General features: G+C 39.1%; 2 protein-coding genes across 4 annotated transcripts in view; both read right to left on the minus strand.

Annotated features, from left to right (window-relative positions):
• The window catches only part of VPS39 (VPS39 subunit of HOPS complex), a 41,652-nt gene extending 24,651 nt beyond the window's left edge, over positions 1-17,001 (minus strand). The window contains exons 1-7 of the mRNA XM_058541340.1: positions 16,786-17,001; positions 9,260-9,325; positions 4,034-4,098; positions 3,678-3,720; positions 2,348-2,442; positions 1,290-1,388; positions 744-836 (exon numbers count right to left, since the gene is read on the minus strand). Of these exons, the coding sequence (XP_058397323.1) occupies positions 744-836; positions 1,290-1,388; positions 2,348-2,442; positions 3,678-3,720; positions 4,034-4,098; positions 9,260-9,325; positions 16,786-16,858 (534 nt within the window). The 5' untranslated portion in view covers positions 16,859-17,001. The remainder of the gene's footprint in view (positions 1-743; positions 837-1,289; positions 1,389-2,347; positions 2,443-3,677; positions 3,721-4,033; positions 4,099-9,259; positions 9,326-16,785) is intronic.
• Positions 17,002-18,621: 1,620 nt separating this feature from the next.
• TMEM87A (transmembrane protein 87A) overlaps positions 18,622-27,509 on the minus strand; it is a 37,310-nt gene continuing 28,422 nt past the window's right edge. For 2 of the 3 annotated variants that reach the window (XM_058541341.1, XM_058541342.1), the window contains exons 14-20: positions 27,016-27,074; positions 26,171-26,274; positions 24,382-24,455; positions 23,886-23,947; positions 22,905-22,960; positions 22,300-22,330; positions 18,622-19,875 (exon numbers count right to left, since the gene is read on the minus strand). In XM_058541341.1, the coding sequence (XP_058397324.1) occupies positions 19,834-19,875; positions 22,300-22,330; positions 22,905-22,960; positions 23,886-23,947; positions 24,382-24,455; positions 26,171-26,274; positions 27,016-27,074 (428 nt within the window). In that variant the 3' untranslated portion in view covers positions 18,622-19,833. The remainder of the gene's footprint in view (positions 19,876-22,299; positions 22,331-22,904; positions 22,961-23,885; positions 23,948-24,381; positions 24,456-26,170; positions 26,275-27,015; positions 27,075-27,509) is intronic. The other variant, XM_058541343.1, reaches the window with a different exon arrangement.

Raw genomic sequence — 27,509 nt, forward strand, 5'->3', positions numbered from 1 at the left:
AGCTAAGAAATTTAGATTATTCTATTAAATGAATGGTATATCAACCTTTTCTACATATAGTATGCATAGTGGAGGAAAAAAGCCAATGTTGTGGATATTTACTGCTTATGTTAAGAGAAAAAGCATGTTATAAAACAATGTGTATAACATGATATTTTTGTAAACAGGGTGGAAGCCCATAGACCAAAAGGTTAACAGTGATTATTTCTGAGCAGGGGGATTATGGATGATTTTGTACTTCCTTTATTTTCCTTATCTATATTTTCTTATTTTCTATAATAAACACATGTGGCTCTGGGGAAAAAAACAGTGAAAATAATTTTTAAAACAAATATACTAAAGATTTTGGGGCGGAAACTCAAAGTCTTAAAAATACTTAAGTTAATGTTAAAATTAGTTTGTAATTCCTGAGCACTGAGGCTTCAAGATAGCAGTCCATGATAATGCTGCTGGACAGCGGCAAGCAGACCGAATTATCTATCCCAATAATTAGATACACAATGCGGATAATTCACTATGTAGAGAACTGAGAGTTGACTCTGCCTGGCTTAAGATACACAGACATCTTATTTGTGGAAGATGTTGAGAACATGAAAAATAAAAAACATACAAACATAAACTCTGTTATGCCAAAAACTCTACTTGACCTGTAGTTCAGAAGCACATAATCATCTCCCCCCAGTAAACTCAAAATCATCCTCCCTGAGGTAAACTGATGATATTTGCAAAATAATAAGTTTTACCCTTATTAGGTAGTAGTCTCTCTTGAAACCCACACAGATAGAATTTTCACACCATGCCATGGACTTGGGCACATCTGGTACACTGAAGTCTCCCTGAGCAACGAAGGCGAGAGTTCAAAGGGAAAGATGTTAAAAGAAAAAAATCACGACCTTCCTGTTATTCCACCCCCATTCTGCAAAATCCCCCTCACCCTTATCTGAATACAATTCTATAAGCACAAAGACAGGAAACCACCCATAATAAAAATATAAGTCACCCATGAACTGGACAAGGTACATTTGGAAAAGGTGAAAAGCCACTTTGAAATAAACCAATCTGTCTAGAAGTTATAGAACTGTATTACCCCTGCCTCTGAAGACCAAAAGACTTTGACAAGTGGGCATGAATAAGCTCTCACGTACTCAAAGCAGAGCATTCATCTGGAGAGAACTCCAAGACTGAAACCCTGACCTTCACTAGAACTGAACAGGAAGTCTTTCAAGCTGTAGGTCAACCACAGCAGCACCTCCCACCCAACCCATGGACCAGGCAACAGTGGACTTCACCTGCAATTCATGAAATTCCCTGTCCTTCCAGAAATAGAGCTGCAGCTTCTTTTTCACAGCCACACACATCCTCAACACCTCCTCACCAGTCTCTGTGTGCTGGAAAGAGACACCCAGAGTAAATGAGGATGCACACATAATGACTTCATAACAAAATGACAACTAAATTAGAGATTTTCTACCTTGAAATGGCTACTAATCTGAAAATCTTCTGTAATACAAAGACACTAAGCCAGACAAGCTGACCCTAAAAACACCATTCTCTAAGATGTACTCAGAAACAACAGGCTAAGGAATGCTTCCTCCCCAATGGCTGCCAGTCAAAGGCCCTGCCCCCAGCAAATCTTGCGGGCATTCATAATTGAGAGAGGAAAATCCCGGGGCAGGCCTTCACCTACTTAACCACTTCCTCCTTTTTTTTCTTAAATGTTTCTCACTCATGGCTGTTAATACATGCTGGGTCAGGGATCAGCATGTGTCAGTGACAGCAGGCCCACTTTCAATCCTTTAAAGGAATTGGCAGGAAAGAAAACACCTAAGCAAAAAACAATGCAGTGTCAATGTAGACCATAAATGCTAAGAGATCAAAGCTGAGTTGACGGGTGAGGCAGATTTTGAAGAATGTAATGATGATGAATTAGCAAATATAAGGAGAAATGTCTTTCCTGAATAACGAAAACTCCCTCAAGACAAAGACTATAACCATATGCTTAGAATAAGAGTCAACTTCATGTCCCATTGTGTTCATGATACTGTTACAGTCTCGACTTCCCACTGATGGCTTGTCCATGACAAGCATCTTTCTCCTTGGTTAGTTGCCTCCTGCCATACAGATGTCTGCTGCCCTAAGTAGCACACACACAGGGAATGCAAATGTTTCCATTTCAGGCCATATGCTATGGGGTATATTTCTAATACAATCCAAAATCAAATATTCCCTTTGGAGTCTCTGTGGGGTTTGGATATCAATGTTATTCTTCCCAACTAACGGTAGGAATGCTGTAGGAAAGACCTACTTATTAAAGCACGAAGTCAAATCTCATCTTGCCCACACTTACCTGGAGGTCGCAGGTGAACAGTGATGCTCCTTTTGCCTTTGAAACTGTAGTGATTTGTTGAAATGTCAATAGGTCATGGACATAAATATTATTTTCTGTTTGGAAGGAGGTAAAACATCACAATAAATTATCACAATTCTCTAGTATAGTCACCTTCAAGACAAAAAGTAACTGTGTAACAATCAGAAGGACCAAATGGCAAATGTTGGTTGAAGACGTACCTTCAGTTTCACTAACAATACATTCTGGTCTACTACCAGAATCACATCACGCAACATTAAAGAGGTCACTCAGTCTTCTGGACTTGGATATTTTGTTCCTTGAAATTTGGGCTGGCTTGAGTAAAAGAGCTTTCATTTCTAAAGCACTCTTATACTCTGTCTTTCTCAAGTCTGGAAATTCGTGATGCAGTATTTGTACGAGAAATGGCTTTCAGAGCTACTTACAATAGGAGGCTCTAAAAAGACAAAGGAAATTCCCTGTGGATTTTGCACAAACCCATGACAAGGATTTCTTTTCTAGAAAAGCAAGCAAAATAATTTCACTTGGGCCTCATATCTAGTTTTAGTCATGAAGATTTAGTTACTTTAAATGTTCCCCCTCCACCTAGGAACTAAGTTAAAAAAGATTCTACTACTGGGGCCCTGGGCTGAAGCAAGTTTCTAGTCCTGTGCTTGTGAAGAAAACCTCACTGGCTGCCTTCCATGAAACTATGGCTTTTCAAACAAGGCCCCGAGTAGTCTGGCTCTGATCTGTCTCTCACCTGATACCTTGCCACTCTCCATCACATATCCTAAGTCTGGTCACATCTTGGGGCCTTTGCCCAAGCTGTTCCCTCTGCCTATAATGCTGTGTCTACTTCCCTCTTTCTGTCGAAATTCTAATCATCCACTAGACAATATAGTCCCTCCCATTACTAAGATCCCACAATACTTTTTATAAATTTCCATTGTAACATCACATTGTATCATGATTACTTTCTGTCATTTCAGTCTTCATAATCAGAACATAAGTTTCAATGACAGAAACCATGTCTTATTCAACCTGGTATTCCCAATGCCTAGAATAGGGCTCAATAAATATTTGCTCGATTATTGAGTGAATAAACGAAATGAATGAATGAATGAAGTGACACTTCTTGGAGAGCAGAGCTCAAGTTCATGGGGGATGCTGTTGCCTTTATTACCTGCATACCCTGCTGTATCTGGTTTGAAATATGTCAATTTCATTTTAAAGTAACTACTATCAAATTAACCATGAAAGTGTTAATTAGGTCATTGTTTTTGTTTTTTTGACATATGAAATACAAATGTAACCTACATTTTCTTACCTAACAAGCTGACCAGAATCTTAAACTGGGAAACCACATGGATCTGGAAAATAGCAAATCAATAGACTCAATTAAACACTTCTGACAAGGTTTAGCAACCATTCATTTAACTACAGTACTAAAAAGGGACTAAAGAACCTATACCACTGACAGGGATCTGATTTATATTCATGCGCAATCACAATTTCTGCTTGTGAAGGAGGATCTCAGGCACATGACGGATGGAAGAGATCCCCGCATAAATGGGAGGACAGAGAGCAGAGGATTCAAAGATTAATAAGTAATGTTACCAAGCTTCTAGCTTTGACAGGGTCTCGTAGAAGTCAAATATTCTTGTAGCGACCATCACTGCCTACCTGCTGAATCTTTTTGGAGAAGTTCTTATTGGATTTCTCTAGCGTCACTTCAAACCTGTTGCAACCTATGGAAAAGAAATAAACATTCACAATTCCAAATACAGGGATACACATAAAAACAACTAGAACAAAAAATGCTGCTGCATACTGCTCTCCTACGTGAATCTTAAAAAATTCCTAAAAGACCATTAGTTGGAGCTCTAAAATCTGAAGTCAACAAGCACAGTAAGTTGCTTTCAACTCCAATTTTAGACCAGAGGGTTCCATGCACCTTCACTTGGCATTAGCAGAAACGATCACACCACAGAAGTTTACTGAGACTGCAAGGTACTCGTGAGTCTGAAGATCTTACCCTACAAAATAGTACCTTGGCAAAGCGTTTCAGAAAACAGAGTGTAAAAAGTAACAGTCACATATAAGAGCCCAAGCAACGACACCCAGCCCAAAGCATCCTTAGATGTAGACCAACTGAATCCCAGCAGCTACCCTATGTGCTGCATCACGGGACAGGGCAAACACTCAACACCAGCCCCCGAGCTAAAGCAATTTAATACACCTACACTTACTGCCACTTTCAGGTGATGCTACAGCTGCTGGCACTGTTGCAAAAAAGGGGAAGAAAGTTATACACCATAAAACATGCGAAGCCAGCCTTGCTGGATGGCAAAAATATTCAGCCTCAAAAGTCATCAAAGAATCAAAAAGAGAATAATTATCATAATAATAACAGCAGCTATCATTAACTAAGCAATAGCTAGGTGCCAGGTTCTGGGTTTAAAAATTTATATATATTTTCTGTAACCTCACAACTACCCCAAGAAGTAGGTATTATTATCCAATTTTACATTTGAAGGAACTGACGGGTCACGCAGTTAGGCAGTGGAGTGAGACGGCCCAGAAGCAAACCCGGGGCCGACTCTAAAGCCTGTGTGCAGGGCCCACCCGCTGCTACCTGCCTCCCAGCTCACGGAGAGACTGTTCACACACTGCTGCCCACGGGCTGCTCCCCACAGCTGGCTGTGCCCCTGCCCCCGGAAGTCAGTGGAGACTCCCCACAAGGGCCCATGCCACCAAAGCAGGTCTCAATTCCTCTACGTGTCCCTCAGCAGAGGAGATGAAGAAGGGGCCCTGAAGTTGTGGGAGATTCAGAAACATGCCCTGTATTCTGCCATTATATTTCACAAGAAAAAAAATAATTCAGCCACTTCCTGCTTGAAAAGAGTTCTATATTTGAAAAGGGCTTTATTATTACTTCTAACAATTCTCTGTATAAGCAGAATTATCTAGGGCAGAGATTTTCAAACTTTTTGGTTTCAGGAACCCCTTCATAATCTTAAAAGTTACTGAAGACCTTGCAACTTTTATGTGGGTTATCTCTATCAATGTTTACCATGTTAGAAATTAAAACCAAGATATTTTAAAAACATGTATTTATTAACTCATTTTAAAATAACAGTAATAAGTCCATTATATGTTAGCATAAATAACATATTTTAAGGCATAATAACTATTTGTTCTAAATTAAAAAAATGCATTATTTTACATTTTTGCAAATCTCTTTACTGTTGGGCTTAAAAGAAGACAGCTGACTCTGACGTCTGCTTCTACATTTAATCTGTTTTGATATGTTGTTTTGGTTTAAGTATAAGACAAAAATCGGTCTTTACATGGACACATAGTTGGAAAAGGGAGGAATATTTTAATAGCTTTCTCAGATAACTGTGGATCTTCTTTTTTGATACTATATCAAAACTTGACAAATGGAATTTCTTACAATATGAAATCTGAAACCTATTACTAATCTTTTCTGTTAGATTAAAGTCCATTGGTCTATCTTACACTTTGAATGGATCTTTTACTCATGCATGATTTAGAAGCTTCATGCATTAGAAAATATTGGTTCACTGAGTTACACAGATTTTCCAAATGTTGGCACATTTTGTTATAGGATAAAAAAAAAAAAATCACACTCATTATCACCCCCAAGCTCATCAAAAAAATCTTTAAGTAATGAGAAGTTGTCAAGCTCATGGGGGCGGATACAATTTTCCCACAATTCTTGTTTCCTCTTGAAAGCTCTAACTTTATTTTTAGCAACAAATACTGCCAGTTGTTTTCTTTGAAGTGATAGATTCTTTTTGTTCATTTTTGAGAAAACATCTACCAAATACCCAAATGGTCTGAAAAACCATAGACTGTCTGTCAGTCATTCTTTAAGCAAAAATAATGCTCCATGAAAAAGTGGCCAGTTCACCTCATAACTCAATCACATAAGTACTCTTCCCCCAGGCAACCATCATGCTTCTTACCCTGCAACATAGCAGGGTACCTCTCATTACATCACAGAGTTTATTAATAAAGATGTGTTCTCAAAGGTCCAGATATAATAAAATTAATAATTTTTACCACCTCACCAAGAGCATTCTTAAGTGAAACTGGCTTTAAAAAACCAAAACCAAAAACCACCGTGAGTGCATGCTGGAGAACAACACAATGACTACTAGTACAATTTGGTACCAACAAGTTTGCTGACCACTGTCTTGAACTTGTGCTAACAGGCCAGCAGTTTCAGCTACCATTTCTTTTGTACCATCAGTGCAAATGTCAATAAGTGTCAGTGAAAAAACAACTAACTAACCCCTCTGTGTAAGATATGAGTAGAATGAGGCCTAGAGATGTTTACGAGCTCAAAGGAGATGGCTCAGATCAGGTCAGAACCCAGTCCCCTTAATCTAGTCTTTCCATGACATCTTATTACTCTCTCCCTTTCCTCAGAAAGAATCTAATTGCAGCCCTATCTAGGTTTGCAATATCTCAGATTTAGAAACCAAGTTAGTTCTATGGCTGATTCACAGTGGCCCAGGTCTATTTCTGGCCCATAAACAGACCAGAACTAGGCCAGAACCGAACTCTTCTCTAAGCATTTAGGGAGAAGTGAAGTTTCTAATCAGAGTTTGATTTCCGAATTGTCTAAGGTAGGTTAATATTGCTATTCAAGTTACCTATGGGGAAACTGAGGCCCAAGAAGACTAACTAACTTATCAAAGGTCACGTGGTGAATTGATCAACAGGGCAAGGAGCAGTCACCATCAGGGTTCCAAGTCAGATTAACACTAATATTACCAGTTTGAGTCTATACTATGTTGAAAAGTCTAGTTTTCAATTCCTCTCCACTTATAAAGAAATGATATACTAAACAAGTCACTTTATCATAGTATTTAGTATCTGATGGCACAAATAACTAATTATCTTTTTTGGGTAAGAATATTAGACTTTCTTATCTCCCCGTCCTGCACAGTACCTGAGCCTACCGATGATAGTCAAAACACAGTTATTGAATGCTGAATAAAATCCAAGGCAAGCTTAATTTTTAAATTACAGACTGGGCAGATGCCACAGAATACAAATATTCTGGCTCTGGGAACTAAAAATTTAAAGCAAGGGCCAGCAAAGTACTGCCCATAGGTCAAATCCAGCCCTCTGCATGTTTTTGTAAATAACGTTTTATTGGAACACAGCCACACCCATCATTTACATGTTGTCTATGGCTGCTTTTTTGCTACAATAGCACAGTTGAGTAGTCCTGACAGAGAGCTTAGGGCCTGCAAAGCCTAAAATATTTACTATTTGGTCCTTTTTGGAATAAGTTTGCTGACTCCTGATTTAAAGGAAAGTGGAAACACTTAGAAATGAAATAAACTCTCTGTTTTGATCTTCTAGTTTCTGTTCTTATCCCACCACAGAACCTTACCAGGGGCCTTCCTCTTTCCCTACTGTACCAGCGAAAGGTAGCAGAATATGCCACCCCAAAATATGCTACTTTGGCATAAGGATTATTTTGAGATGTAGGCAACTGAGAAAAAGCAGACACAAGGGAAGCTCTCTGCTCTCCCCAAATTGCCTAAAAACAGGGCATAAATTTACAAAGGTATCCCCCTCTCCCCTCTCTACCAGGAAGTACAGCGTTTAATCACTGGAGACAACTCTAGATCCTTATCAGCCTAGAGACCAGAAGAATCTACATAACAAACTTATCTTCAATTAGTTTCCCCCATATATTTGCCTTCCCATAATTTGCCACCCTGGAATCTCAAAATCCTTTTCTTTATCTTATCGCTTCTCTAAAAATTTGTTTGCTTGTTAAGATGCTATATACGCCCAAGTTCTAACCACCTCATTGAGTTCCTCATCACTGAGTACTCTCATGTCTATGTGTGATGTACATATTAATAACCTGTTTTTTTCTTGTTAATCTGTCAGTCTAATTTACAGGTCCCCAGCGAATGAGATTAGGCTGGGTAGAGGGAAAAAGAATTTTTTGCCTCCCATACACCAGTAAAATGCTCTTTTTTCCCAACATTACCCTTGATCCAGGTTCCAAAGAGAAGGCTCTATTTTCATTCTTATCTCAAGCTATTAGGTTGACAGCTATGAAATTCTGTTTTTTCTAATATGGTTGAATAATGACAATTTCATACGGTTTAACCTACTCTGGCATTAACGGCAGATTTCTACAGACTCTGTAGCTCCACGGTATAATACCCAAACATATCAATTTTCCATTGAGAGAGCACAGAAATAAAATTAGGAAACAGGAGTGAGGTACCTTTTTTCCCACTAGAGGATACTCTAACAGAATAAATTTCAAATACTTTTAGTTATTATTCTACATTTCACAGACAAAGTGACACTTGATTAGAGCTTTAGTTTTCAAAGTCCTTGCATCTGAGCCCAACAATTTTGTGAGAGAGATACTTTATAGAAGAGGAAATTGACTTTGGAAAGGACCTACTCACAGTCATGCGGCCAAGGAGAAGTAGAGCTGGACTCAAACCCAGGTCCTCTCTGTCCTACCCTAGCCCCCATAAGTTAACAAGATCTTTCAAATCAATGACTCCTAATTTTGTTTCCTATCACCACACCATTTACATAAGAATCTTATTCCCATTAGTCATATTTCTTATTTCTGACAGTGAGTTCCCAAAAAGTGAGAAGGGGAGAGATATCCAGCCCCATCTGCTAGATATAGTGTTAAAAAAAAACAACAAACCCCGGAGATTCTCACGTTTCTCCCCACTTTCCCACTGCACTACCCCCAAAGCCCAATCACTCTTTTAATGACCCAGGAATCACTGATTTCACAGTTGTATACTAGTCGACTATCAAAACTTTTTTTACATGAGCAGTAAGCCACCTCTTGCTCAGTCCTGGAAAGCTGCCACTTACCAACATCCTTCCGAATCCTATAGAGAAGAAGATGTCCTTGTTTGGTTCCAACAAGAAGCCATTCCTCTGGAAAAGAAAACAGCCGTGAGAAAGGTCCGTGGGCTTTAGTAAGACCCTATTTCTTTAGCTGGGGCTTGTAATCAGAAATCAAAGGGTCAAGAAAATGAGTTGCTTTTGATAGCAGGTGTTTTGCAAAGCTAAGGAATGTTTTGTTTGTTTGTTTTTTAATTTTTATTTATTTTTTTTTACCCCAAAGCCCCAGTATATAGTTGTATGTCATAGCTGCACATCCTTCTAGTCGCTGTATGTGGGACGCAGCCTCAGCATGGCCGGAGAAGCGATGCGTCAGTGCGGGCCTGGATCCGAACCCGGGCCGTCAGTAGCGGACCGCGCGCACCTAACCGCTAAGCCACGGGGCCGGCCCCTAAGGAATGTTTATATTCAAGAAATGTTTGAGAATCGACCAGTCAACAAAGTATTTACTGAACAATTAATAGGCTAGCCATATCACAGAATAAAAAAATGTCCCTGGCTTCATTGTTCCAAAATTAAACCGACCAAAAATATGATGGAAATTTATAAAATCATAAAATGGATAGTATAAATATGAAACTAGGCATCTAATCTTAGCAATAACAACTCAAAGGCATCTTTTGAATGTTTAATGATTTTGCTTTAGGGAAAATAAGAAGTGCCATAGCATAATAAATTTACAGACTTCATTATTTCAAAAGATGGTCCAGCAGATAATAACAAGTGTTGACAAAGATGTGAAGAAATTGGAACCCTCATACATTGTTGGCAGGAATATAAAATGGTGCAGTCACTTTGGAAAACAGCCTGGCAGTTTCTCAAAAGATTAAACATAGAGTTACCATATGACCTAGCAATTCCACCCATGAGCATTTACACAAGAGAAATGAAAATATATGTCCACATAAAACTTTGTACATAAATGTTCATAGTAGCATCATTTGTAATAGCCAAAAGGTAGAAACAAGGCAAACGTCCATCAGCTGATGCAGGGATAAACAAAATGTGGCATACCATACAACGGAATATTAGCCAGCCATTAAAATGAAGCACTGATACATGCTACAACAGGGATGAACCTGACATGATGCTAGATGAAAGAAGCCAGACAAAAAAGGCTATATATTGTCCGATTCTATTTATATGAAATGTCCAGAACAGGCAAATCTATAGAGACAGAAAGATTAGTGGTTGCCTAGGGCTGGTGGGCTTGGGGGAAAATGTGGAGTGACTGCTAATGGGTACAGGGTTTCTTTTTACGGTGATGAAAATGCTGACTGTGGCAATATATGCACAACTCTGTGAATGTACTAAAAACCACTGAATTGTACACTTGAAATGGGTGAATTGTATGGTATATCAATTACATCTAAACAAAGCTCTTATAAAAAAAAGAAAAAAGATGGTCTAGGCCAGTGATTACTAACCCTGATGTGTATCAGAATTATTTGACAGTTTGTTAAAACAGATTGCTGGGCCCTGCCCTCAGTTTCTCATTCAGTAGTTCTGAAAGTGGGCCTGGGAATTTGCATTTTTAACAAGTTCCTAGGTGATGCTGACACTCTTGGTTCAGGGACCTCATTTTGGAAGACACTGGTCTAGGCTAAAAATAAAGGGGTTCCAAAAGTATTTAAACAATTACTCTGACAGATCTATATTAAATCATTAAGGGAAGTTAAGCACGTGCAGATACTTCCTCAGCTTTTTGATGTTGTAACATAAAGGTCACTCATTCCTTTCTTAAGCTCTCTTGATCCTTTGAAAAATAAAATATTGGATAATGGTACAAATAGATAAGCTTTATTGAGCATGCACTGTGTTCCAGGAAATGCTAAGCACAGTTCATGTTATTTCACTAATCCTCACAACTATCCCTTGAAGTATGTCCTTTTTTAAAATCCCCATTTTACAGATGAGGCAGTTGAGGCCTAGGGGCTAAGTAACTTGTCCAGAGTCACATATGTAGTAAGCGGCAGAGTCAAGATTCTAACCCCAATCTGTCTGACCCCTAAGCACATGCTATGATGCACTTACTAAGGCATCCCAGGTCAAAGGAATGGGTATTGGCCAGAGGTTGTCTGAAAGGCAGTGGTTATATTTATAAAAACAGGTCAGGAGCCACATCAGGAACATTTCTCCAGGTTGCTGTGCTTAGTCTTCCAGAAAAAGAGTGATTCTGTCTTCTTTTATTTTTTGTTTTAAAGCAGAGGCAGGACACAGAAAGTAAGACACTGTGTGCTCTTAATGACATAGGTGGAAATCCGAAATAACACGAGCTCTAATGTAATGCTGGAGATTTATGTTGGAGCAGAACATGGAAACAAATTCAGTTCACAATGCTTGCTTCATAAAAGACATTAGGTTTAGAACTCTACATAGATATCGCTATATCAAGCAACTGGCAATATTAAAGTTCATTTTGAGGACACCCACTGATATTTCAGATATAAATAAAATAAAGTGGAAATTTTTTAAAAATTCACTTATAACATACATACAAATCTATAATCAAAAGGCCACTGTAATGCTGACCATCTTCCCCATCCTTCCCTCTCCACTCTGCCTCCCAGACCCCTGCCAGGCACTGTTTCTCTTTATCTTTTAACAGCTTCAGCTTCCTCCCAGGCCTGCCCATCTTACCTCTACAAGGTGCCTCACAACAGCCCTCTCCCCGAGTCTCTCCAGGGACCCCTGTGATGGCCTCAACTGGTCTCACTCTACATGGCCTTCCATGTTTGCTGTTGGTTACTTAGGGCAGACCTCCAATGCTGTCACACTGGGGCTTAAAAAAATCCTCACGAAGCTGCACTACCAAAACAGGAAGTCAAACTCCTAGGCATGACATTTGAGAGTCTACTTTCCATTTTTATTGAACTGTTTATTTGCCAATAGATGTTTCTTATCAAATGCCTACTCCGTTGGTCATAAAATGGAATCAGATAAATTCACTGAAATTAAAAAAAATTTCTTTTAATTGAAATTTTATTTGACCCTTCTCAAACTTTCATTTGGGGGTGCTAATGAAAAATGCATTTCTCATATATGCAAAGTATTGTAACAACTTTCTTATAAATAGTGAAAGCATCACATACATACTCATTCCTAATCTTCCAACTTATAAGGAAAAACAGTGTATCATCCAGATGTAATCAGGGCACAGAACCTTGAAGAGGCTTGATTTGGTTACAGAAGTCAGTGGGGGCTCAGGTAGCCAGAGGACCTCACCCATGTTGGGCCTCCACGTTCTACAACATGTCATCATATTAACACAGCCATGCATGCAAAACACAGAGAATCAGAAGCCTGCAGAGCAGGCACGGCACAGGGTAGACAGTCCCTTCTCACTCAACACTGCATATAAGAAAGTGGAACACACTACACAAATGGGTAACACACACATAAATAAACAAGAGTCAGCCCTAGAAAATTCCTCATGGCCTAATCCTGAGCCACAAAGTTGGACTTGATCCTTCCTGGGAAGTGAGTGAGGCTTGGCCCTCTTGCTCATAACTACCCTAATGAAGCTCTGTCCAACAGTGCAACCCAGTCTAAGCTCATGTGGTAAACAATTCCATTCCTGGCCCAATGCTGGCCACTGCAGGGAACACAGAGATGAAAGTTGGTGGTCACTTCCCTTCTGTGGGTCATGGGGCAAAGAACTGTGTTTCTCAAAACATAAGCTCCTGAGTAGCCACATCAGAATTGCTTGGATTTCTTAAAAATGCACATTCCTGAGCCCTGCTCCCAGAGATTCTGAGTCAGTGATTTTGCAGTGGTGCCCTGAAATTTGCATTTTTAAATTTAATTTATTATATGAGACATTTACACAGTTCCACAGCTAAAGCTGTGAGAAGTCTAGCTCCCATCCTTGTCCACTCCACCATGGTCTCTCCTTTCTGCTATAGGTAACCATTTTAGTAATTTTTGTTTTCTTTCCACTGTTTCTTTGAATAATATAAGTAAATATGATTGTGTATACACACACACACGCACACACACAAATCCGCATTTTTTTACAGGTTTTGTATATACATTAAAGTTCGGGAACCAGGCTCTAGAATCAGACATGATTTCCTAGATATGTGACCTTGGAAAAATTAATTAAATTCTCAGGTTCTTCCTCTGCAAAATGGAGTTTTCTTATTATTCATAAAAGCTTAATTATTTTTATTATTATTTCATTATTTCATAAAAGCTTAATACAAATTAGTACTCAATAAATGAAAGCTATTACTAGTAATATCGTTATTAATTAAACAAATATTTAATGAATACCCATTATGAGTCAGGAACTGTTCTAGGCACCACAAATAAAGCAATGTACAAAACAAAGTTCCTGCTATGAAGGAATTTATATTCTAATATGGAGTGAAAGAGACAATAATATATAAAACAGTATGAGGTGGCAATCCATGATAAGAAGGATAAGGCTGCGTAAGAGACTAGCACATTGGTAGACGTGGCATTCTCTTTTATATAAGATAGTTAGGGAAGGTTTTGCTGATTTAATGTGACATTTCAGCAGAGACCTGAATGAAATGAGGAATGAGCCATGTAATATCCAGGGCAAGAGAGTGCCAGGCAAAAGAAACAGCAAGTGCAAAGGCCCCGAGGTAGTTACAGGCTTTGTGCGTTCATGGAACAAGGAAGACCATGTGACTAGCACCAGAAAGGAGCAAGGGGTAAGAGCAAAGGAGACAAAGTCAGGCAAATAACCAGAGGCCTAATCGTGTCAGATGCAGCCAGCCATGGTAAGGACTTTAGAACTTATTCTAGTTGTGATGGAAAACTATGGGAGGGTTTTGAGCAGAAGAGAGATGTGATTAGATTAAGTTTTCAAAGGATCACTCTGCCTCTGCACAGATAAAAAAACTAAAAATGGCACAATGGCAAACACCAGGTGAGCAGATGGAAGACTACTACAGTAATTCAGATGAGAGAAGATGGTGCCTTTGCCAAGAGTAGAAATAGTGGAGATGGAGAAAAGTGACTGGATTCTACGTTTATTCTAGAGATGCAGCAGACAAGATTTGCTAATGGACTGGATGTGGTGTATAAGAGAATAAGAGAAGTCAAGAATGATTTCAAGGCTTTTGGCATTAGTCAAATGGGTAAAGAGAAACGCCATTTGCTGAGATGTGAGATACAAGGGGACAAGCATGTTTTGGGAGAGCAGAATCAAGAACTGCTACTTGGCCGTGCTACTAGACATCCAGATGAAGATGCTGAAAAGGCAGCTGGATTCTACAACTCTAGAGTTTAGGAAGAAGTCATCATCATCAGTATCCTCATCATTTCCATTTCCAAAGAGATAGATTATGGTATCTCTAAGACATTTTCCAGCTCAAATTTGTCCGGCCCTGCATGATCTGGCCCCAGGAGGCTCCTGGATGAACTTTCCACCTAAGGGTACAGCGTAGATAAAAGGAGTAATGCCTAGAAATAGCAATAATGCTGCTAAAATCTGAAAATAAAGTAGTTTTGAGGCAGGGGCAGTAAGCATCCTCTTGTAGCCCAATATCTACCATAGCATCCTAGGAGGCAAAGGGCATTTTTCCTGTTTGGTTGAAGATCAAGGCAGGCCAAAAGCTACCTACCATTTCAAAACAATGTTCCTGAAAAGCACAGGTACAGGGAATCTCTTCTGCAACAAAGCAGAGTTGGTGAGAGAGGCTGAGATATGGGTACTACTAGTCCCACAGGGTATGAGAGCCAAGGATTCTAACAAGCTAAGTAAAGTGTGGTAAGCAGCCCCATCCATCCTTTGCAGCAGCAAATGTCCTAGCCTGAGTTGGGTACCTCTCCTCCATGTTCCCATAATAGGCAGCATATGTCTCTAGTATCCTTTAACCTGTATCATAATCTGTTCATACGTCTTTGTGTCCCACTGCGTGTCCTAGGAGCACAGGCACTGTTTCTTTTTTTTTCCTTGTGAGGAAGATCAGCCCTGAGCTAACATCCATGTCAATCCTCCTCTCTTTGCTGAGGAAGACCGGCTCTGAGCTAACATCCATGCCCATCTTCCTCTACTTTATATGGGACGCCGCCACAGCATGGCCTGACAAGTGGTGCGTCAGTGCGAGCCCGGGATCCAAACCTGGGCCGCCAGCAGCAGAGCGCGAGCACTTAACCACTAGGCCACGGGGCCAGCCCCCAGGCACTGTTTCTTAATCCAGCCTGTATTCCTGTCCCTAGCAGAGAGACCGGTCCATACAGGTACTTAATACATATTTGATGAAGAAATAGGGGAACGAATCCCTTTGTGTAGTGTGTTGGGTCTTTCATTTTTTAATTTTTTTCCTTCTCTATTTATTTTTAATTTTTATTGAGAACATTTAATGACACAAAATGGAGGTTTTTCTTGAGCTATCTGGAGGAAGCAAGATTCACTCCTTAACCCAAAGGACCAGGACAGCTTACTGTGGAGGTATGATTTTAAAGAGGCCCAGGGCTGCTAAAGGCAGGAGGGGCAGACATTAACATGAAGATCTTTCTTGAAAGCACCCTACTGAAGAGGCAGTGAAGAACTCTGCAAGGCTGACTGGGTGACACAGCCCACAGAGGATGCATAAGATGCCAGCCACCACCAAGATTCCACTAGGCCCATCATGGGTACCTAGCTCACTGTAAGATCTGATTAGGGTTGTGAGCCACCTTATGGTCCTGGATTTCTAAGACCTGGACATTAACAAGAAAGACTGAAATTATTTGTTTGGTCTTTGGTGGCTGTTATTAGATGCAACCACTCACAGATAAGAGCATAATGTTCACAGTTAAGAGTCAAGGTTTAGATCCCTGAAACCATGTGTATCCCAGGGCATACAAGAGATGCCTGACCCTGCTTTCTGCACTGGCCAATCCCAAAAGGATTATGCAAATTTTATGGGTTAGATTTCATGACAGCCTGGAACGATGCTCTTCTACCTACAGAGTTAGGTAACTTGGGAACTTTGAATAGAAGGCAATCAACCACTTGGCTAGATTGAGTTTAAAGTAACAACGTGAGTTACCTACAGCAATGAGAAGTGAAGGATGAGTGATCAGTAAGGCAAAAAAGGCATACGGTGTTAACCTGTTCAATGCCCAAGAAAAGGTCTGTCTTTCACCTAGAAAACACCACGATCATCTGGACAAGTTCAAGCCCCTGGCAGGCTGAGAACTTCCCACTCTTTGTCCCTCCAAATTAAAGACTTCTTGGGAATCGAAATGAGCCAAAGCTGAGCACAACTCATACAGAAAGCTTAACCTCCAACTGTGCACCGAGAACAAGGGCGAGTAGAACGTCCCTAAAACGGCTGGGTCCCTGGGGATGGCCCAAACAGCCCCACCGCCCGTGCTGTCTGCAATGCTCTGCCCTCCTCATCCCAGGCCCCTCTCCAACAGCGTCCGACCGGAGCCTACACAGCCAGACGCCTGTCCACCTCCCTAGCCTCGTGAAAGGTCCGGGCCGCTCGCGCGCTGACCCCGCCTAGGCCCTCGGCCCCTCGGCTCACCCCAGGCAGCCAGGCAGTCGATCTGCAGAGGCAGCTTTTCTAGGATCGGCACTGGCTCGAAGGCGTCGTGCATGGCGGCGAGAACAGAGACGCCCCGGCAGTCTCATCCGGAGTGTGCTGGGCCAGGCTCGCTGGCGGCCAGCACCGGCCGAAGGAAAGAGCCGACCGGGAAGCGGCCAGCGACCCCCAGCTACAGGGCCTTCGGCAACAGAGCCATCATCAACACCGGACTTCCTGCTGGGCTAAGCCCGCCCCTTCCGCAGCCCAGGTCCCGCCCCTTCCGCCCCGGCTTCTAACGCACCTTCGAGGAACCGCCTGGTGCTTAGGGCATTTTCACGCTGGGGAGCCGGAGTAGCCTTGGGTTAACGGGGAAGGAAAAAGATCTTAATATTAGCATTGCCTTAGGCAGGGTCGCGTGGTGGTGAAGAACTCGGGCTTTGGCGTCAGTTAGATCTGGGATGGAAATCTGCCATTCAGTAATTTGGCCGTGACGTTTAGGAAATTTAATCTCCGGAGGCCTTAGTTTTGTTCTCTGCAAAATGATGGTAGCATTCTGTACCTACTAGCGTGGTGAGCGCTTAGCAACGTCTGACACACTCTAAACACTCGATAAATGGTGGTTTTAGTAATAATCCCAACCAGTTCAAGTACCTTACCCTTCCATTTTAAAGGTTGTTCTAGGCCAGTGGTTCCCCACACCAGCAGCATCAGCATCATCGGGGAACTTGTTGGAAATGCAAAGTCTCAGGCCTTGTTGCAGCCCTACTGAATCAGCAACTCTGGAGTCGGGTGTCCAGCAGTCTGTTTTACTAAGTCCCCAAGGTGAGTCCATGCACTTTGAGAACCACTGCAAGAATCATCTGTATCTGGCAACTTCCCCCCAAGAAAACAGCAGCTAGGTCATAAAATGAAGCATTTAAGGTTTAAAGCAAAAATGTAAAAAAAAAGGAGTCTGTGATATGAACTAAAAAAACTGGCCCTGGTCACTTTATTTTTACACAATGTCAGTTTCTTCATCTGTAAATTAGGAATATTGTCCCATCTTTACCGAATGCTGTATCTGATAATCAAATGAAATAATTTCTAGTAGTAAGAAACACAAGAATTGCTAAACAAATCTTGTGTTATGGCTGATTTTCACCATAGAAACTGAACACCTTGAAAATTTAGAATTGCCAGCTGCTGTGCTGGAAGAAGGCCTAATACCCAGCAGTTCCAGGCCCAAAGACAAAGACCAAAATACACAATGTAAACTCTAAGGTAACAGGTCAATGTAAAACTATAAATTTCTTCTGAACCTGTTCTAAGAAATGATAACACTATATCCAATCACAGTAACATAAGAAGCCATAAGAGAAAGCAGAAAGAAGCAGGTCCCGGGCTACAGAATTTGTATGCACGCCTGCTTAACACATTACCGGTTTTTTTCCTAGTCTCAAGTCAACATCTAACCAGTGTCAAAAAATATTTGACCAACTCTTCTGCTGCATTTTAATTATTCACTTGCTAAGTTTTAGTAAGGAAAAAGAGAAGCATATGACACCAGCCTTTTGCTAATGTGTTAACCTGAGAATATAGTCAGTTCTTCATATTGTTCCTTAGAGAGAATGCCTAGGTGATTTTTTTAAAAACCACCACAGCAAACAGCTATTAGAGAAATGTTACATAAATGTAAACACTTTCACTATAGTATGAGTTAGTGAAGATTGTGTCATTGGTTTCAATGGATAATAAGACAGAATAAAAACCACGGAAGGAAAATTCCCACAAGAGAGTTTGAGAGAAAGAAGGGTCTTTAGGGAAGGTCTGAGAAAAAAAATGAGAAAAATATATTAATTTTGTTAAAATTTTTTTATATTAAAAAGTGGCATGAACTTTCTATGTAGAACAAAAATCTTGGGAAGGCAAAATTGGACAAAACCATCAAAACAGAAATATAGTGCTTCCAATGAATCCCATCACCTTGTGATGTCTCTTATAAACAGTCTCTAAACCAATACCAGATACAAGAACAGTCAATCTAAAGGATGAGCAGCAGTCCAGGGCCTCCACGCTACTTCATGCAGGAAAAACTGTTTAAATTAAGCCAGAAGGACCAGTTTCCTTTGTATTAGCTTGTGAAGCATTAGTCCCTGTAGCAGGGTGCTCACTCACAAGCATGTAGATGGAGTGCCTCTTTGCATCGAGTGCAACACCCAGTGAATGGCAGAAGGCAAACAAAGCATTGCCTGGGACTCCGCAGTGCCGCCCTCGAAGGCTTACAAAACAGTAGTTAAAAGTTTGGGAGTGTGCACCACATTGCCAGCAATGGGATGTGTCACAATAGCAGATGTCAAAAGAGTTAAGCTTATATTTCTCTCTAAAGTACATCTGAAATAGAAAAATCTTTAATATACACCATTTGTAAACAAAATTGCACTTGATTTTGCTTATTTAAATGATCTGAATCATACTGTAACAGTTTCTTTTTTTTTTTTCTTTTTTGTTTTCTTTTAATCATTGATAGAACCATGGCTCCTTAACTCAGAAGGACTCTTTTTTCCTCAAAACTACCTCTGCAAGATGTAACCTTGGCTTCCCAGGAAACGGAAAGATAATTAACAATTTCCCCCATCACCTATGTAACTCTCTAAATAAATAAAAATTACAGGCAGTTGCTCCTGGAGATTACGTATTATGGTGTTGATGTCACAGTTCTTTAGAAGATGTTAAACTTTTTAGTTTGACATATTAAACAATTTAAACATTATAGAAGGCTCAGGAACAACATACATAAGTTGCATAAACATCCATGTCAGAGTATGGGAGGGAAAGGGGCATCAATGTGGTAAATAAGAAACTTGTTGATTTTTCTCATCCTATGAACTTGTTTTCAATAAGATGTCCTCCTTGTTCTGACACCTCTCGCCAGCTCCAATGCACAAAGATCAAGGAACAGATCAGGATGTCACTGCCTCCTTTAATCCCATGGAGCAGTGTAGAAGACTGACACAGAAGCTGATCTCTTCCCAGATACTAGCCATCTTCAACTGCACGTGTTCCCATCCTTTACTCCATTTTGGACCTTTCAAAGTGTGTGATCATTCGTTCCTAGGGGGAAAAAAAGGTTTATTCTAAGTATATTAATTTTAAATGGTCTACACTCCAAATATCTTCTACATAGATGATGCACATACACATTTTCCACAAGTACTTGTTTATGTTCATTAAACATTTAGAGAGATGGTTCCTAACCATCTATGAAGATTTTGAAACATACAGATGTCCAGGCCCCATCCAAGATTTCCTGAATCAAAATCTCTAGCCTTTTGGATACAAATCACACAAACCACAAATCAAAAGGAACTGTATATTTTAGAGTCAATTAAGATGATTAAACAAATATTTACTTAAGATTAAGTTTAAATAAAATTATGTATTTCCTTTGATTCAGGAATTTAACTTAAGAAATCATCAAGGATGTGGGCAAAGATTTAGCCACAAGCATTTCTATTGCAACACTCAGAATTATAACAAAATACAGAAAGAATTAAGCGTTCAAAAATATAGAATTATACAAACTGTATATATTCATAATGAAAAATATTCATTAAAATTACATTTGATTAAAAAGTTCTAGAGATCTGTCGTACCACAATGTGCACATAGTTAACACTTTGCACTTGAGAATGGTTAGGATGGTAGATTTTATATGTTTTTTCACCACAATTTTTTAAAAAATCATGTAAAAAATTACATCTTATTATAAAATAATATTTACAGTATGCCATTTCTTATTTGAGATCTCAACGCCATCTCAAATAAGAAAATTGTACTACCATTAAATTTCCTTTGTTATGCAATTTTTTACCTAATAGTTAATAGTTTTTTTCATTTTTCCTTTGCTTTGTTTGCAAAGTACGTATCACAAATTTATCCCAAACTCTGACAGAACTGTAAATCCCTTTTCAATATGATCAATTATATCAGATAATCTATCCTTTTCACTTTTTTCTTAGAAATACCCCTCCTGAAGCTCTCTATTCTGCTGCTCCATTCTGGACTGGCTGCTCTCCAAGCCTGTTGCCCAGCTGTCACTCTGGGAGTTTCTTACATCATTATCCTGGGGATTTATCCTGGCCTCTCTGTGTTGGAGCCTTTACTTCTTGGATCCCAAGTCTTTCTCTTTTTAGTTCCCTCATTTTGTGAAGAACATTTTCTACTATTTTCCTGAGAAAGCACATAGGATGTCAATTATTTTATTTCTTGTCTAACTAAAAACATCTTTATTTTACCCTCATATTGATAGTTTAGTTGAGTATAGAATTCTAGGTTGAAAATTATTTTCCTCAGAATTCAAAGACATTGTTCTTTTATCCTTAGCTTCCAAGGATGCGGCTGAGGAGTCTGATGCCGTTTTGATTCTTGGTTCCTTATTTAACTTGTTTCTCTTATAATTCATGTAACCTCTTTTTCAGTTCTTGAATAGTTTTTTCACACAGGAACATATGAACAGATGGGTGAAGTCAGTGCTACCAAAAGTACTACAGTAAACCTGTATTCCCATGAATGGCACAACTGGGTTTCCCATACTCAGCCCCCTCTGGCTGAAACACAGTGTGGCCGGAGAGCTGAAGCCAAAGGGAAGCCCTGAAGGCAAATTATTAGCAGAAGAAGACCCCAAGAGGGAGTTCTGGGAACTGCAAAATACACCAGGAAAGCGAAGTGTTACACAGGTTTAATTCTGAATGGTGGAGTTCTCAACTGCTTCAGTACACAGGACAGCTAAGGAATTTGACACTGTGTGCTGCATCACACAGCACATCAGTGGGAAAGGAACAAACCATTTTTTAGCAGCCAATCCAACACAATGAGTCAGAATCGGGCAGATGCTTTCAAAAGGCTTTCTGAAATCAAGAGACTCTAGAATAACCTAATATTCAGAAAATGTCCAAAACTAGTTCCCAGGAACTCATACTGCAATTCTTACAGAAGACTTCACTGTGAAGCCTTCTAGATGAACTGTATGGAGACATATTAAAAGACTAAAAATCAACATAAATATTAGAGGTACTAATTATAATCCTTATTTTCTGAAGAAGACAGCGAGACAGATAACACTGAATAGTAGGTAACTTAAAATAACTTATATTTTGTTTTGGTCTACTGTATTCCTTTCTCAATACTTTTCTTTATTATTTTTGCCTAGATTAGATAAGGGTTAAATTTGAATTTCTTAAAGACAAAGGAACTAGAGAGTGGGAGAGTAAGGTATTTGCTACCAAATTTAAACAAAGACATTCTCAAGTCTGACTACATAACTTTGGAAAAGGAGGACATGTACAGAAAGGAAACATTCTTGAATATTTGAGTTCTAATATTAGTATTTCTATTCTCATCCTTTTTCAACTATACCAACTATAGTTTTTCAGGCCATTACTGAGTCAAATAAATAAGATCTCCCTGAAGAGAGGACTTATGACTCCCTATTAAGTCACCAGACCCATAGTTTATGCACATGATTTGATTACTAACCTCATCAGAATCTAGAAGGGCTGGAAGTGCTCTGCAGGGAGAAAAACACCAAAATGAACAACGTAAATTAAAGCCATAAATGGTTCATAAGGACAGTGGAATAATGAATTCAATTTAAAGCTTTTTTTGTAACTATCTAAAATTGGCATCTTATTAATGACCGTTTAAGGGGAAGGGGAGGAGGCAAATACAAAAACAAGAATCAGAGTTACTGGAATTGTATAGGAAAAACGAAACATGTCCTGCATTATAACAGGACCAATATTTAGTTTAAATTCTAGCCATGGAAAGAAACTTAAAAATTCCAAAAGGATTATCCCACTGATTTGGGGAAGATCTATCTTAGAAAACTGAATCTTTCTAAGCAGAAATGTCATCTGAACAAATAATCCCAAACTCCTTTTTTTGTATATCATTCCTAATCTTTAACTATTTTTTAACATCTTTTTAATGTTTTAAATATTCTTTTAAGTAATTTAATCTTTTACTTCTAAAGTTAACTACAAGCATTCTCATTAGTATGCTCTTCAGCTCATTCATTTAAAATAATAAAAGTAGTACTAACTTTGAAATAGGATTCTTGTGGTAATGATTCAAAAACTTACACATCTGTCACAGAAGAAGGAACGTTCTCTTCTACCCACTTCAAATCATCTTCCTGCTGGGAACATACAAATAAATACCAGTTGTTACTAAAATGCACCAAATAATACATCTCAAGTAAGGATCTAAAGAGGTCTCAAAATCTTTAAACTTATCTTTTGTCAGTCTGAAGTAGTATATTTACATAACAAATGGGACTGCTAACAGAAAAGTCAAATAATTTAAAAAACTATATAAATGAAATATAAAATGATGTCCTACATCCTTAAGTACTTTCTTCTCAATGGTCTAATACCTAGAGTTTGCTTCCTGTAAGCTTAACTCCTTAAAACTGAAATAAATTCTAAAGAGTGAATGCATAACTCTAAAAGAAAACACCAAACAACTGCTGACTGAAAAAAATCTTGATCTTTACTACAAAAAGATCTTCAATTATTAATGGGGCTATGACTTTACTGATGAAAACCATTAAACAGAACCAACAGACTGGTCTGGTACCTTTTAGGACATAGTACCACACCATGTAGTTAAAGATTACTAGGTCCTAGACCTAGAATCACTTGCTGTCTGTACATTTAAAAATGTAAATGTGGGGCCGGCCCAGTGGCATAGCAGTTAAGTTTGCATGCTCCGCTTCGGTGGCCTGGGGTTTGCAGGTTCAGATCCTGGGCGCAGATGTACGCACCACTTATCAAGCCATGCTGTGGCAGCGTCCCATATAAAGTAGAGGAAGATGGACACACATGTTAGCCCACAGCCAATCTTCCTCAGCAAAAAGAGGAGGACTGGCAACAGATGTTAGCTCAGGGCTAATCTTCCTCACACACAAAAAAAAAAAGTAAATGTAATACGTATTAAAAGATTTATAAACCAAGCTTAATTACAGTATAGGTAAAAAACATCATTAAGGCCTGTACATAATTGCTGAGCTCCCCAAGGGCTGGAGGACAGAGCAAACAAGACTGCAAAGAAGTCCTACTTACTGCTTTGTTTACTTTACTATTTCCATTTGGTTCTTGTTTGGTACTTCTCATTTTCATTCCTTCTGTAAAAGGAAAAAAAAGTGGATTGGTTAACTATGTCAATAGACCAGCAATAATTGCAAAAATTGATTCAGAGCTTCATTTGAAGCTTACTAACACTGAATTATACAATAGATGTTTCTCCATCTTTACATTTATGCTGGAAAGTTCAAAGCCAAATTTTCATCTCATCTCTAGTGAGCAAACTGGACATTTAATGTGCAATTATTTACTGAATTTACCACAGCTTGACCTTAAGATTCATACTCTTATTTTTGCTTCTCCCTAACTTCACCACACACCAAACTGAGCAACAAACTTGGAAAATAATAAACATTGTACTTATATCAAAGTATCTTGATTTTGATACTTGAAATGTTATACTTGCTTTATTCTATTTCTAAAAACCAGAAAAGAATATTTAAAGAACAAATAAAAGGTGAATTTTAATCAGCACCAAAGCTTTCTTTCAGCATGGGTTCCTTTTGCTCATCCTCCTCCTCTTCCTCAGACAATGGTGAAAAAGCAAACCTGACAGAACAACGGTAGAACAGAAGTAAGATAATTAGAGAAATACAAAAACTGCTTCATTATCTGGATTTTATGGGACTAAGTATTGAAACTGCAGTGACAGTCATTCATAAAATCAGTTTAGTAAATAATAAAATAGCTCTTCCCCTTCAGAAAGCTCTTGCTGGCCTATTTTGGCAAGGGAGAAGCAGGACAGGACCACACTCGGAGTGCAAGCTCAGCCACAGAATACCTGTGGCTTCAAACAAGTTACTTATTCTCTGTGCCCCAGTTTCCTTATCTGTAAATGAGGACAGTAAACATCACTCATAGAGGGGTTTTCTGGCAAGTAAATAAGTCATTTCAAAAAGTGCTTAGAACACTACCTGACACACAGTAAGCATTCAATAAATGTTCATTTACAAGCATATGTATCACACAGAGGTAAGTAAATTCTTAAGAAATTTAAAAACTCAGCCTTCAAATTGGTAGTTAAGAGATGGAAGTCCTGATCTTGTGTGTTCCAGGCAATTTAAAATCTCAGTTTCCAAGTGGGGAGCTGAGAAGTCAGAGGCCTGGTGTGCTACATCTCAGATATCTTTCCTTCACAACTTCCAAGAGACTCAGCAGAGCAGCTGCCAGACAGGTAATTCCTAGACTGCGTTAGCTTTGAACTCACTCTGTGCTTACTGTTGCCCATGATTTTCATTCCACCTTGTTTTTAAATCTCCTTTCATGATAAAAAATCTTTGTAAGTTAGGAATAACAGGAAACACCTGTAACCTTTTAAAAGGTAACTAACAAAAATGCACAGTAGATATCCAAGTTAATGATGATAGTTGAGAAGCATTTATTTTAAAGTCAGAGTAAGATAAGGAGGCCCCCTCTTGTTGCCCCAATTCAATATTATACAGGTGGGCCTAGCCAGCACAAGAATCAGAAATGAAGCAACAAGATTATTTGGAAAGGAAGGAATAATGTTGTCATTACTTTAGATAACAACCAATCTAATGAGAAAACCTAGAAATTATCAGAACTAACAAGATAACAAAGGAGCGTTGATGGATATGATAAATATACAAAAATCAACAGCATTCCTACATATTTGGAAAAGCCACCAGTATTATTTCAAAAGGCTGTACCCATAAGAGCCATAAAATTTAAAAAAACATTTAAATAAAAGTTAGAAAATGTAACTGTAGCATTGAAAAACCTAAAAAAATGGAGAGAGATACCATATTCAAGGATGAAATGATCAAAAAGACATAGAATTTCCCTAATTAATCCATTAATTCAATTAAATTCTAATCAAAATCTGATAAGGTTTTCCTAGAATTAAACAAGCTAAATTTTTTATTAAAGATCAAAGACCCAATAGCAAAGGATTCTAGGGAGTACATCAGGCACGCTCCCTTATGTACCCACATAAACATTTATGGGTAACACATATGCCAGAAGACGTCACAACTGAAACGGACCTCCCATCAATTGGTTCGATTCCCCATTATCTGAAGAAGAAACTAAGGCCCAGAGAGATGAAAAGAGGCAGCATGCCAAAAATCACAATGCAAATTACTAGGAGAGCTGAGACAGAAACCCATTTCTCTGGATTCCAGACCCAGTGAGGGTTCCTTCCACTCTACGACAGGCCATGACACTGTCATCCATTGAACCACCCCTAACTGATGACGTGGACATTCAATGGTTAGCAGCATAAATAAGAACTGTCCAAGAACCTCTGATTGTTTGCAGATGGTCGCCAGAGAACCATGATGACAAAGAGGATCATGGAGAACAGCAACCGCCAGATGGCATCGTCCACCCACAGCTCCCGCCAATCCTACCAAAAGGGGGAAAAGTACAAAATTTATACACATTATCTTAACACTGTTCACAAAGCCCATGGCATAGAACAAGAACCACTTATTCATTCAACTTTTATTTACCAAGAGCCTGCTATGTGCTAGACACTGTACTAGCTGGGGATACTCTTCCGTTGTAGTGTTTACTGTTGCTAAGAAAAGGCGGCAACTGAATGGAGCACTTGTCAGTGCTTCATTATAGCTCTGACAATCTTGAGGGAAGGGTTTAAAACAGGGTAAGAGAGAGTAACATTAGCTTATTATTTTTTATACTTTTCATTTTATTTATTTTTACCAAAACAGAGCCGTAGCTGCCGCCAAAGAAATGCTATTGGCCACAGTCTTTGTGTTCAGACCTTAAGGATATGGCTGCTAGTCAAATTAGCATTATTCACACATACTTCACGTTTAGGACTCTGGATTTCCTGTTCAAAAATTTTTAGTTAAGGCAAGATTGGGTTATGACAGACTATGGTTATCACTTATAATCCCCCACTACTGGGATTTACAGTCAGACCTCCCTACCAAAACAAAACAAACCTACCATACCAAGCACCGTGATAATACAGAAAGAATACTTAGGAGGGATACACTCTGACCCTCACAGTGGAGACCTAGCCCTAATTTCTTACAAGGTACGAACCTTACCATTGTCATCAACATCATCGTCTGTGTATAAAACAGTACACTATTCATAAATGCATGTGTTTATAACTCACCGACTGACAAGTCACTATCCTGAACTTCATGGTTGTCCAGATGATAAACACAATAGATGCTAACAAGAAATGAAAAACCTGGTCAGAGTATCAATATCAGTTTACACTCTAATTATATTCTCCAATTCTGGTTAAGTGGAATTCCACACATCCCTAACCCCCAATACGTAACAAGCATTTTCTATCAGTTATTTTAACATATGTATTCAATACAAATTTACTTAACTATTATAAGCAATGCCCATGATACGTACTCTTGTCAACCCCTTCTGTACTTAGTTTTGTTTACCATCTGGCTACTTCAGTAACCCTGAGAACTGGAAAAGAAGGAACTAGAAATATGGCTTTTTCCAGCATTATCAGTAATATAACTTTTTTCCTTTCCTTTATCCTTAGTATAGCAATGCTAATTTTTCTTTGGCTGGTCAGATGGAAAAAAAGGTTGATAAAATGACTGCAAGACAGAGTTGTTGGTTCCAATCACAGGCCAGACC

The sequence above is a fragment of the Diceros bicornis genome, chromosome 5, assembly GCF_020826845.1.
Source record: "Diceros bicornis minor isolate mBicDic1 chromosome 5, mDicBic1.mat.cur, whole genome shotgun sequence".
NCBI classification, from domain to species: domain Eukaryota; kingdom Metazoa; phylum Chordata; class Mammalia; order Perissodactyla; family Rhinocerotidae; genus Diceros; species Diceros bicornis.